Consider the following 13091-nt stretch of genomic DNA (forward strand, 5'->3'; position numbering starts at 1 on the left):
GAAGTGGTGCTGTGGCTGTAACTCTTTTGTTTTGCCTCCCCCAGGTGCATCCATTGTGGAGTTGTCTTCATGACCCTTGCCATGCTCAAAGTGCACATCCACGAGAAACACTGCGAAGTCTTCCACAAGTGTTCTTTTTGCCCAAAGGCCTTCAAGTCTGCCAACAGCACCATGGCTCACGTGGCCCACCAGCACCCAGCAGAGCCTCACAAGACTACTCAGTAAGTGTTTTGGCTTTGTCTCGTTTTCTCCTTCACTGGGTGGCTCCAGGATTCCCCCTTTCCCTCAGATTTTTTTTCTGTTTTTAGATTCTGTCCTTGTATAAGATGATCTCCTGCTTTGTCTGCCAGCAGGGGTCAGTTCCAAACCAGAGCATGCCTTGGTACAAACAGTCTCCTGGGTAGGAGGAGAGGACTTTGGTCAGGCAAGAGATAAACATCCACAAAAGGAACTTAATTGTCACCTCTTTGTCCAGCAGGACCCACAGTGGCACCTCTTGGTAGCTGGCTCAAGGGCAACTGCTTCATCTGGCACTCAAAGGGAAGAGAAGAGTTATCCCAGGCAGTGTTGCCCCCAAAAATCACTAGAGAGAAGCCTCCTGATTTTTCCATTCTGTAGTTTTTCCCTCCAAGGCTTGAGCTAGTGCCAGAAATCTGTGCTTTAAGGGACTGTGGAAAGGTGGGATTGAAAGCAGTGTGTAGCTGGCTGGTATGCTTTGTGTTTGCTCCCATCTGTCTGTGCTCAGACACACAAAGTTATGCATATGCATAGAAGTAAACTTATTTTTAGCAAGCTGTGGTATGTGCCTGAGGCATTTTGATGTTCTTCCCAGTTGAGTTACTGGTTCAGTTGCCCACGTGGGTGTGTGTTGACAATACATGGAGAGCACAGCCCTCCTCAGAAGTCCATCCCTTTCTGGAGCTGTTGAGATAACTTTTTACATTGTCTTCTTGAGGTAGAGAGACTGAATTTACTTTCTTTAATTATTTAAGGGTGATCTACAAATGCTCTTGTGAGATGGTCTTTAACAAGAAGAAGCTGCTCCAAGAGCACTTCCAGCAGAACACCAGCAAGCTGTTAGTGGGAGTGTTTAAGTGCCCACAGTGTCAGCTGGTGTACATGCAGAAGCAGCAGCTAATGCAGCATGTTAAGGTAGGTAACTCTCTCCCTCACTGGTGCAAGATCTTATTTTTTGAGTTCACAGAGAATGTACATAAACCATGTGCGGCAAGTGGTTCAAGAAGTGGAAGATTCTTGAGGAATATCTTAGTGGAAAATACAGACTAGAGTGATTTACAGGATCTGGAAATGTCAGTGGAGTGGTTTGTGTTAGTTGGTCTTAATGCAGGCAGTTCCTCTCATCTAGACACATTTTAGCTGTATGACAAAAACTTGCTTTTACAGGTAAATCTCTATGATTTTTAACTCTTCAGTTTTCAGAGAACCACAGAAGCACAGACTGGTTTGGGTTGGAAGGGACCTTAAAGCCCATCTCATTCTATCCCCTGCAGGGACACCTTCCACCACTCCAGGTTGCTCTGGGCACTGTCCAGTGTGCCTTTGAACACTTCCAGGAATGGGGAGTCCCCAGCCTCTTAAAGAAAGTAATTAAATTAATGTGGCAGCTTTTTCTTTGGTTGGGAGACAGGAACAATTATTCTCTGCCCACAGTGTTACTGAATTTATATAGTGAGAGCTGAATCTGCTGTTTTGGGTGTTTACCTGTAGAGCTTTGGCCCCTTGGCAGCAGCCTCAGAGGGAGGTTACATGGCATTTAACATCCTGATTCCCTGCTGCTCTGAACCACACCAGGCTGCAAGAGGGGACTGAGAGAGGCCAAAGTGATTGCCCTGGAGGCACCAGCCTTACAGGTCTGATTATCCCATAAATGTAAAAGGGCTGAATTTTTCTGTTAACTTACCCAGGATATTTTTATGTCCATTGTCTAACAACACTCCACAAAAATCCTCTCAGATTTCTCAGTGGCATTCTGAAGAAAGTGCTTGCAATCTTCTTTCTCTTTGATAAGAAGAAAAAAAAATTGTTTTAGTTTTTTTTTTTTTTTTTAGTCAGTGACTTTGTTTTGTTTATACTAACACTGAGAAAACCAGAAGATTTGTTAGCTCATTCCCAAAAGCAAAACCCATTCAAAGCTCCTTCTTTGCTCTCTCCCCCATGTCTTTAATTTGCAAATCTGGAAGTGCTTTGAGCACAGTAATGAATTACAGTTTGAAGCCCTCCTGTGAAGTCGATGATTGCTAATCTTGGTGCATTACAGCTAGGAAAATAGAGTTGAGATTGAGGCTAGGACCTTCAAAGAGGTGTTCATCCCCAGTGCTAAAAAACTGGAGCTGAGATACCTTGTGGTTCATTGTCAGATCTCACCTGCAGCAGTTTGTACATCAAACCCTGACATCTTCACCACAAAACCTTGTCTTTTAACCTCTGAAGTAATTGAAGGCTTTTTGGCTGTGGCAGCGTAATAATTGCACTCCCCCATCTCCTCTGAGATCAGCTTCATGCAGTAGAGTTTTTAGGAAGTGCTATCTAGTGTGTGCTTACATGCAAAATAGAAGATCTATGTGTCTCCTCATCTTCCTCAGGTTTAGAGTGTTGCAGAGCAGGAGTTAGCTCTGCTTCCTGGTATTGATTCTGCAGAAATCACTTCATTTTTGCATGCTCCTCATTTGTTTTACCCCAGTGGTGTAACAATGGAGCAATGAGCACTGAAACGCTCCAGAGATTTCCAGGTGGGGAGAAAGGTGATGTGTCTGTGTTCTTGAGGAGCTGGCAGTGCCATGGCTTCTGTGGTCATCAGCTGGGCCAGGTGCAAATCACACAAGACTTCTGAGACCTTGTGTTTGGAGGTTTGTTTGGTGTCTGACCCACAGAAAGACTTCCAAATGCTTGGGGCTTTCATGTGTTGAAACTTTACCCATTATTAATTACTGTGCACAATTAAACCTTTCTAAATTAGCCTTTTGTGTGGATGAACTTGTTCCTGGGGGAGTTTCTTGAGGTTTCTTTGGTATGTTGCTGTTTTACTTGCTTTTTCTTTCCCACAACTCTTCATTTTTAGATTATTTTCCTTATGTTTGATTTTCTTTGTTAAAAAAAACTTTTGTGGGGACTTTTGGATTTTGACCTGTTGAATAATCAAAGAGCCTAGAGCCATATTCCTTATAAGGCTGGCTCTTGGCTTTGTGCTTGATCTTATATGTCAGGAGCAAAGTTTTGAACGGTGAAAAATGTAAATATCAATAGATGAAGTAGGATTGAAGGAAATAGACTTAGAGAAACTTAAAGTTCTCTTGCTGTCCCTTGAGCAAAGAGGAAGCAGCTTTGGAGCCCCCAGGATACCAGCAAACATTTCATTCAGAGCTCACCAAAGCTCTGTATTTTTAGAGCTTGGGCTCTTGTAATAATGTAAATTGAAATTTCTCTTCCATTACATCTTCCATGTTCAACCAGAGTTCCCAGGGCTCATCCAAAATGCTAAACAGGCAGCACCAAGGAGCGGCTGTTGTCATGCAGGAGGCAGAAATAGAAGCTCCATGTCTCTTGGGAAGATTTCTTGTCGAGAAAAGCGTTCCAGCAGCTTCTAAGAGAAGTGGGAAAACATACAGGAGCCAGACAAAAACACATTGTTTGTCCAGTGTGGATTTAAATTATGTATTTAAATAGCAAATGGTATTTATTTATGACTAAAGGTGTGGAATATGAATTACATGTAAATATTATGTGTGTTTCCATTATTACTGTTACACAGGGTGTTCATGGAGTCCCCCATAACCCTGAAGAGCTCGCAAACTTTCGGCAGAAGTCTGAAAAGGCTTCAAGGAGCCAGGTTCATACCTCACCAAAGGAGCTTTTGGTAGCCAATGGGACTTCCCCCTCTCCTCTGTCGAGGAAAGACATGAGGGTGGAAGGACATAATCCCGAATCCAAGTCCAGAATGAGAAGAACTGGTTGGACTTGCAAGGAATGTTCGCAGTGGATCCCTGATCGGGAAACCTATGTGTCCCACATGAAGAGAAATCATGGAAGGGTAAGGACTTGGATGAAATACTTGAGCTAGCGAGTTGGGGAAGAACATCAGTCTCCTGCATTCCAGGCCCCTTTGCAGAGCTGTCATTACAAGAGCTGCAAATCTCAGTTTTTCGTGTGTTTCATCCAGCTCAAGCCTTGCGTTGCCGTGACCTACTTTTGTCAAACTAATCCTTGTTGCTGGCAGAACATGGGCCAAGATGCTGTGTGCCACCAGATTTCTCAGTACTTTGGCATCAGGACTTCTTGTTTGAAATCCTGAGTCACCCAGCCATGAATGGGGACCTAGATCATGGTGTTTGAGTCCTCCTAGCTTGATTTGGGTAGGGCTGGGTTGTCCCACTTGATGATGTCCTCACTTCAAGAGAAGAAGATGAGGGCAGGCTGAGTGCTGGATTTTCCCATTTGAATGTCCAATGAATCCCAGTGAAGTAGGAAATCGGCCAAATATTTCAGTTTAATACATACATGTATTCATTAAACAAGTCTTAACTGGAATGTGCATGCAGGATATATAAAGGGCAGTAGGAAAATTTTGGAGGAGGCTGGTTACAGGATGGACTTAGGGGGATGTGGATATACATTGATAACAGAAGGGCCCGTGTGATGCTTTTTAGCATCTTGCCCTTTTCTTGTGCAGAATTATGAGGAGCAGGAAGAGTAAGTGGAGTTGTACTTAACTGGGGTCCTGCTGCCTTCTGGGGCCGAAGGGACCTTCCACTGAGTGAATTTGGCATGGGAGAATCATATATGTAATTCCTAATAAAAGCATCAATAAAATTATGCATGTGCTTTAAGTAGTCCTGGTTTTATAAGATCAGGGCTGGTATTGCCCAACTGTTGGGCTGAATCTAAGTGGGATCTCAAAATCTCAGTGATCTCTAGCAGTAGAATTACATATTATGTAGGGGATTTTCTTGCATCTGAGAGGTAACGTCCAGGTGAAGAGCACGGGAATTAGAATCCAGTCAGTGCTTTCCATGTCCCTGCTGTTGAAAGCTGTTTCTGTTTTCCTGCCAGTCCATGAAGAGATTCCCTTGTCGCCAGTGCGAGCGCTCATTCAATGCCTCCAACAGCCTGCGCAGACACATCCGCAATAACCACGACACAGCAAAGAAAGTCTACACCTGCTGGTACGTACCCAATGCCGCTTGGCAAACTGGTTTTCAGCAGCAGTCTAATCCTTCAAGTTTGGAAGTTGTGATAAATGATGTCTGCTGCTCCTGACTACTCTAGACTGTAAGTTACTGAAGGGAAGTGAGGAGCAGAATGTGTTAAACAGAAGAGACTTAGCGGCTAAAATAAGACCTTGCTTTTGACTGTGCAGTGAAAGTCTTATGGAAATGTAAGGGGAGGTGTGATTTGATATCTGCAGATGATAAATGAGATGTACGTTTTGCATTGTTGTGAAGCAGCCAATAAAATATTGGGCCAGTCTTTCACTGATTTGTGGTTGGTGTGGTCATGCATCACTCTTGCACCCTCTCCTTGGGTGCAAAAGGTATAAATCCTAAAAATGGACCAGATCTTGCCACTGCTTTAGAAAGGCAGAACTGACTGCACAGACTGCAGAGCAGTGGAGAATTATCTTGCTTGGGAAGTCACACCTCATAGCTGGAAAATGGATCTGGAGATTTCAGACAAGTTTTAGAAGTCAGTGGTGAATGAAAATCATTGCTGAGCAACATATTTTAACTGTGAATCTCGGTTCAGGACAAAGCCCAGTGTTTATGTATCTGTCTCTGTAACTGCTGCAGAGAAAGTTGTATGCTGAGTGACCATGCAAAATTCCTTCCTGTCTCATTCTGAGACATCTTTTGAAAGAAGGTTAAAGCACATTTGGCTTGGAAAAGAGGTTTGCAGTGATGTAGGTTGGGGGATTTTTCTAATTGATCTAAATTTTGGTTTAATGCAGGGATTTCTGATGTGTATTGTCACTTTACTGCAGTCAAGTTGCTAAAACCTCATCTGAAGATTACAAGTGCACTCCTCAAGTACTGTATGTCTTTGGACTATCTAGTGAGCCACAGCAGCTTTTAGTAAATGGATACAGCTTAGGCATTACAACTGGGAATACATTTCCTGAGACATTTTTTCATCCAGGACTTCTAAACTTTCCATTTCTTCTAACTGCTCTGACTTGGAACCTCTGGAGGAGATGAAATGTTGGCTCCTATTGTGTTTCATTCAGCTTTAAGTTTGTGGGTGATGGTCTTGGGTGTTACACTCACCTGATCTGTGTAAATCTGTTCTCTCTGCATCAGTCTTAAAGTGAAATGTTTCAGGATCAAAATGAGCAGAAGATATTATTGGGAAGAGGAATCTGTGTGGAAATTCCTGACAGCCTAGGATATGCCAGACTGCTGTGCATTACCTTATTACTTTTCAGAGCAACACACAGCTGTGAATCCACTGGTTCACCCAGGGGGCAATGATCATGCCAGCAGAGAAAACACAGCTAGCAACCCAGGGGACCTGTGGTTGCATTTAATTCTCCAGCTTGTAGTTGCCCCTTCACAAATTCTGTTGATGAAGTCTTAATTGGACAGCAGTTGTACTCTCTTCAATCATTGTAGTGGCAGACTCACTGAGGTCACAGCACTCTGCAGATGAGACCTCTTCCTTGAAATACTGTCCCAACATCTCCCAAGAGCTGCTCTTGGTTTGGATCTGAGTTCTTTTGTCCTGTCTTCCATTTGATCCCTTTTAGCTTGAAGAGCACTGCTCCAAAAATCTCACCCTCCAGTCTCTGAATTCCTCCTTGACTCGTTTCAGTGCTTTATAAGGCATCACATGTCCACTGCTCCTTGTTTTTTCTGGTTCTGTTGTCTCTTTTCCTTCTTCCTGTTTGGCATTTTGTATCACTCTGACCTGTTACTCTCTTCAGGGGTTTTGATGCCTTAACTTCTTGTCACCCTCTTCTCCTGGGTTTCCATGTGAAACATTAATAAAATCTGCCATGGATGTGATTACTGATGATTTCTGTGACTCCAGCTTGCTTGCTTGTAGGTGACCTTCCTCTGGCTTTTCTAACATTCCCAGCTGGGATTCCCCCTTTCTCCCTGTAGTAGTTTAGATTTGCCAATTTAATTTCTCAGCTAATGCACTAAATAAATGTCGTGGTTTTAAAGCAGTAACTAAAAAATCACTAGACAACTTACTTATTTTTTGCTGTGAGATATGGATTAGAACAAGAGCAAAACAGGTTTAAAACTTCAAAGGAACAGAGAAGGTTTATTAACAAAAATTACAAGAATAAGAAACCAGAAAAAAACTTCTAGAAACCCTTTTCTCCCTACTACTTAACTATTCTCTTGTTCACATGACAATACAGAGACAAAGAGCTTGGTGGTTAAAACAGTCTCAATTTTGCTAGTTTTGCTAGTTTTTTCATCAGTCTTTGCAGAGAAAAAGAAGTCGTCTTCTGCTAATCTGTGGAGTTTTTTCCCAAGAAAACCATTTTCTTCATGGCTTTTTATTTCTCTGATGCCAGCTGCCCAGAACATTCTGCCATCAGTTCTCTCCTCCCATTTCACATCACTCTGAGGTGTGTTATGGGTTAATGAGTCAAGATGGGGTGTCATTTTTAAGGATAAGTTATTCAAAGGCAAAACTTTTCTTCATCTGTTTTTGTGAGCCTCTCTGGAAACAGAAAGTTTTCTCTTGTTAAAGGCTACCAATCTTCAACTATCACTTCTCTTTTTCTGTTCCAGCATCTCATAGGATTACAACTACTTCACTATTTACTTAAATCTACACTTTGAAATATCCTATTCCCCCCAAAAATACTCTGTCATGAATTAAAGTTTTTTCAGAACATTATTGTCTATCTTTATAGCTTTAACAGAAAAATACTTCAGCTTATTAAAGCATCTTATTTTCTTCCCCTGCTGAAGCTAAATTCATTCCTTCACTGTCTTTGATAGTTTATGGTGTCTCTTTACCTGTTGATCACTCTCTCTCTCTTCCCCTCTCTCTGGAAAAAAAGGATTAATCTGCAAGTCTGGATAATGAAAGGGTTAAAATCTTGCCCAGGCCTTGTGGCTGGGTCTGTGATCTCAGGATTAGCTGGAGCTGCGGCTGGAGCTGTTTGATGGCCTCTCTTTACTCGGCAGTGTCTGGTGGAACTCAGCAGGGGCAGAAACTGCAGCCAAGCCGGGGGAACCGGCCTGACCCAGCCTGGGCTCGCTTCCCCTCAACCCCCACACCCCGCAGCCTTGTCCAGTCTTGGGGGGAGAAGGAGGCTGAACCAGAGCCTGTTACCTCTTCAGAAGCCAGAAACCAAAGAGAGCAAGAAATTCCCGGGCTTAGGTCTTAAGGTGGTGTTCACAGGTTGATCTCACTTTTCCATGGTCAAAAACACTGTCAGTTCTCAGAAATGGTTAGTTATTGGCCAGGAGAAAGAACTCCCACCAGCCTCCAGCAGTTTCAGCTTCCCTAGCTCTCAAAGCCAGTCTTAAAGGTGCAGAACTTAATATATAATATAAACCAGGCCATTGGGGATACCAGTAACATAAAGTCACCCCAGGACACTCCCCCTGGACTGCTTATGTTTCTGGCTTTGGATAAATTTGTAGGGAGAAACCAGTGATGGAGGACTTACTTGATCACCCTCCTGCCATGTTTGTCACTGGAGTAATTCAGGTTAGGCAAGCATCTTTTCCTGCTCACATGAAAAGAATTCTAAATTAGGGAAAATTACAGAATATTGTGATTTATTGTGTATTTTCTTTCATAATTCATTTGGTTATTGTTATTTTACTCTTCTTTTCCAAGTCTTAAGTACAGAGTGTCTGAAACACTTGATTTTCAACATGTTTATTTTTGGTAAATACCACTTAATAACCTCTCAGCTTTCCTCCATGAAGAAGAAAAATTCCATCATCATTAAATATTGATTTATCCTCTGAGCAAATCCCGTTAAAACACAGAAGTATTCAATGAGCATATCTGCATTTTCACATCATTGCTGACTTACTTAATTTCCCTCTATATCAGTAGGAATCTTCTTGTCTTTTTAGAATATGTCTTTGTTACCCAGAGACACTTCAGCTCCTCTCTGCCCTTAATCCCATGCTGCCTCATCTCAGATGCAGTTAGGGCACTTCAGGGGACTCTGGTGTCACTTGTCCTCGCTCAGATCCATAGCTGATTGACCTTCACCATGTTGTGCTGGCAAGCACCAGAGCAGCACAGATACTCAGCTTTGGCTTTCTCAATTGCTAACAGAGCCCTCTGTGCTCGTCAGGGGGGGCTGGTTTTATGTCTGCAAGGTCTGGCACTTATTCTAGTAGATCTCTGTCATCCAGGAGCGAAGTACAGACGGCACATCCCCTGCACCGCTCCTTTTTGAGATGTCAGCCAGCTCTGTAGCAGCTCTGGAGTCCTGCCCAGGTTCAAACATGAAGAGTTACATATGAGTGACATGTTCAGGAGTGTTTCTGCCTAGATTGTTGGTACAAAAGCTGGAATTTCAGCAGTTTGGTAAGAATTTTAACTGTATTGTGGTACAGTCTGGTGGATGTAACGCTGGCTCTCCCTGGTACTTGGGAGTGCTGGGACTGGGTTGTGCCACAGGTCTCCTAGGTGTCACAGAGTCACCAGCTCTCTCTCTGTAGTTCTTTCATCTCAGAGTCTGTGTTTGTTGTTCTCCCATACATTTTCCATCCTGATCATTTATACTCTTTGGCATTTGTCACAGGGTGCCTGACTCCCAATAGTCCCTATATTTATTTAGCACTGTGGAGAAGACATGCCCTACTCTCATTCATGAGCACTGTGGCAAACTCCAAACTCTTCTAGATTTCTCTCAGGGCAATGTTATATTATTAAAACAATGTTTTGCTGGGTATTTTGGTAATCTAATGGTACATTACTCACCAGAGTCTGTCTCCAATGACACCTCTTGGTTTGACACAATACAAAGAGTATCTTCTCTAATAAATTTTCTTCCTTTTTTTATTTCCAAGGTACTGCACAGATGAAAATCAGACATTTCCTCATCCATTCATGCTGGAGAACCACATCAGCCTCATGCACGGCATCAAAAACCCAGACTTATCCCAGATGGCCAAAGTGAAAGCTCCAGAGAGAGACAGAGCAGAAGTAACTGACACCTATTTTCATGGAAAATTAAATGTACAATTAAATGTACTTGGCGAGGAGTTGTTTATTTGGGGTGTTATGTCAAGCTGTGGCCTTTTGCCAGTCAAACCCTCCCCTTACTCATTTCCGTCCAGCCTGGTTCCCTCTGGTAGGGTCAGGGTCAGCAGTGTGAGCACAGCTGAGCTGCACCAGGACAACAAGCATTTGCATCTTGCATTTCTCAAGATTTTTCGCTGTGTTTTACTGGCATTTATCCAGTCTATTTTGTATTTTAGGCTTGTTATTATCTTTGTTTACCACTGGTGCCCCATTCATGAGCATGGGACATTTTTCTTCTTTCTCCCTTATTTCTTCTGCTAGTTATAAAATATTTATCTTTTGCTTTAAAATACTTGCTAGATCCATTACCTATGAGAACTGCATTTTTCTTAAGTAGAAATGTGTAATTTTGTATAGCAAATGTAACTGTTCTACTGATTGTGTTGTGGATTGGTTTGGAGTGGAGGGTTGGCTGCTTGGGCTTCTTTGCTCAATTTATTTTAAAAATACACATTTTGCATATCACTGCAGGGACATATTTAAGGGAGTCATCCTCACAGGAGAAGAAGCTGCAGGATTCTAAGATAGAGGGGATGAGTTACTGAGAGATGCCACTAAGACAAAATCTGAGTGGAGGGGAAAATGTTCAGTCTGAGAGGTGTTGTCTGGGTTAATGACCACCCCAGTGTCCTTCAGCTGTCCCTCTTCTGTGGGCTTCTCCTTCCCACACCACAGTCTAAGTTGTTCCCACTCCAAATTTTTACGCAGAGAGGTCATGGCTGTCCCATCCCTGGAAGTGTCCAAGGCCAGGCTGGACAGGGCCTGGAGCACCCTGGTCTAGTGAAAGGTGGTCCCTGCCCATGGCAGGGGGTGGAACTGGATGAGCTTTTAAGTCCCTTACAACCCAAACCATTTCATGACTCCTTGATTCTAAACTATTTCCTCATCATGTTTCTGCCCAGCCAGCCTCTCCCAGCGTTCCCATCTCACACCACAGGACAGCAGCTGAAAACCTGTGTGGTGGGTGGGTATGGCCAGGGAAGGGAATGCCCCAGGAATCCCTAGGCTTGATTTCACCCTCAGGCATCCTCAGACATGCATGTGGATTTTAGCACTTACTCTTCCATGGGTTCAAATGATAAAGTCACTTTTTAATCTTATTTTTTAAAGGCAAAATCTCCAAAGAGGATGGCAGTGGATGAGCTGGGTCAGGCAGAGAGCAGCGTGGGTTTGGATGCGCCACCAGCCAAAAAACTGAAAGCGCCTTGGAAATGCGCGAAGTGTGGCTTTGCGACGGACGTCCGGACTGAGTTCCAGGAACACATACCTCGGCACAAGACCGACAGCTCCACCTTCCAGTGCTTGTTCTGTGGCCTGTGCTACACCTCCCACATCTCTCTGAACAGGCACCTCTTCATTGTTCATAAAGTCAAAGATGAGGAGGACGAGGAGGAAGAAGAAGAGGAGGAGGAGGAAGACGAAAGGCAGAAGTTGCAAACAGAGATGGGTAAGAATGGACACGAGGACTACAATGGCGAGTTGAACACTACAGTGGAAGAGGAAAGCAAATGCAAAGAGTGCAAAAGTGACTCAGCTCTTTGTGAGCACAATCAGACATGCAGTGCAGAAGGCCCCAACAGCACCTCACAGAACAATCATTCAAAGTCTCTTAAGACTTAAAAGCAAAAAAAAACAAACCCTTTTGGTTGATTGGGGGATTTTTGTTGGGGGGTTTCTACTCAAAATACAGGGTGGGGATGGGGCAAATCTTTGAAATATTCTGTTGATTTATTGGGATGAACGTTGCTTTCCATTAACTCCTATTTGTAAGGGCAGTTTAAAACAGAAAAAGCAAAACCAACCCTGCCATTGCATCCTCAGCACTAGCTCTCTGCCAGCCCAGAGAGGTGAAAAGGGAAAGCAGGGCCAGAATCCTCAGTGGGGCTTGGCCAACTCCTGAGGATCCAGGAGCACTTTGCAGCTGCAGTTTCCTTCAGACAAGCTCTCCACTTTTGAGTGTGCACCGCCTCAGCCTCTGCCCAGAGCCCCAGCCTTGCCTTCCCAATCTCCCTCTCTCCTTTTATTTATGGCTTCTTTTTTCTCTCCCCATCCTGCCTTTGTGTTACTCATTTTAACTCATAATGCTGGCTCAGCCAAATGCGCTTGTCAGGACTGTGTGGCTGATCTGGGATCTGCGTTATGTGGGATGGGTTTGAGCTCTGAGTTGTGCTGATTACTCTTTAGTTACCCAAATAACAACATTCTTTTCCAAAATGCAGTTTAATGAAATATCTTGGACCTGAGTCATCCTTGAGAGAGGATTTTGTAGCCCCAGTCCTCCCTGGTGAGTACAGTGTTTAGGAGGGCCGTTTGGCTGTGGAGTTGCACTGCTGGAAGCCATCCTGGGCTGGGTGCTGCCAGGCTGGTGCTCAGTGGCTCATCCCAGTGGGGAGCCCGATTGGCACCATCGCCAGACGGGGATAACTTCCCCCATCCCACCAGTGGGGTCAACTGGAGTGAAACTCTTCCAGAGCTCCGGATATATCAGTGCCGTGGCTCCCTGACAGCTCATTTTGAGGGGAGAGAAGCAGAGCACAGCTCCCAGAGGTGTTGGAAGCAGTGGGAGCCACCGTCCTACAGCGCAGCAGGGGCTGGTGCTCCATCAGTAGCTCCATAAATCCTCTCCTGCTGTAGCTCAGCATTACCCATCCTTTAGGAGATGTTCCTTTCCATGTAGTCACATTGACTCTCTCTTCCCTCATTCCTTGTTACACCCATGCTTTGTGTAATACAATTACCTTCTATACCATTATTTTTTTTCATTCTGTTGAGCCAGAACTCTGCTTGTTATTGTTTACTCTGATGATGTTTAAATAATTTAAGAACTATTTATCTCCTTG

General features: G+C 43.8%; 1 protein-coding gene across 3 annotated transcripts in view; it reads left to right on the forward strand.

Annotated features, from left to right (window-relative positions):
• Nucleotides 1-13091, forward strand: part of ZNF592 (zinc finger protein 592) — a 33091-nt gene extending 20000 nt beyond the window's left edge. The window contains exons 3-9 of one of the 3 annotated variants that reach the window (XM_015638845.3): nucleotides 45-221; nucleotides 993-1152; nucleotides 3770-4048; nucleotides 5068-5180; nucleotides 10017-10185; nucleotides 11362-11698; nucleotides 12471-13091. In XM_015638845.3, the coding sequence (XP_015494331.1) occupies nucleotides 45-221; nucleotides 993-1152; nucleotides 3770-4048; nucleotides 5068-5180; nucleotides 10017-10185; nucleotides 11362-11698; nucleotides 12471-12475 (1240 nt within the window). In that variant the 3' untranslated portion in view covers nucleotides 12476-13091. Of the gene's footprint in view, nucleotides 1-44; nucleotides 222-992; nucleotides 1153-3769; nucleotides 4049-5067; nucleotides 5181-10016; nucleotides 10186-11361 lie in introns of all 3 variants that reach the window. The other 2 variants (XM_015638843.2, XM_015638844.1) reach the window with 2 other exon arrangements.

Source organism: Parus major, chromosome 10 (genome assembly GCF_001522545.3).
Source record: "Parus major isolate Abel chromosome 10, Parus_major1.1, whole genome shotgun sequence".
Taxonomy (NCBI): Eukaryota; Metazoa; Chordata; class Aves; order Passeriformes; family Paridae; genus Parus; species Parus major.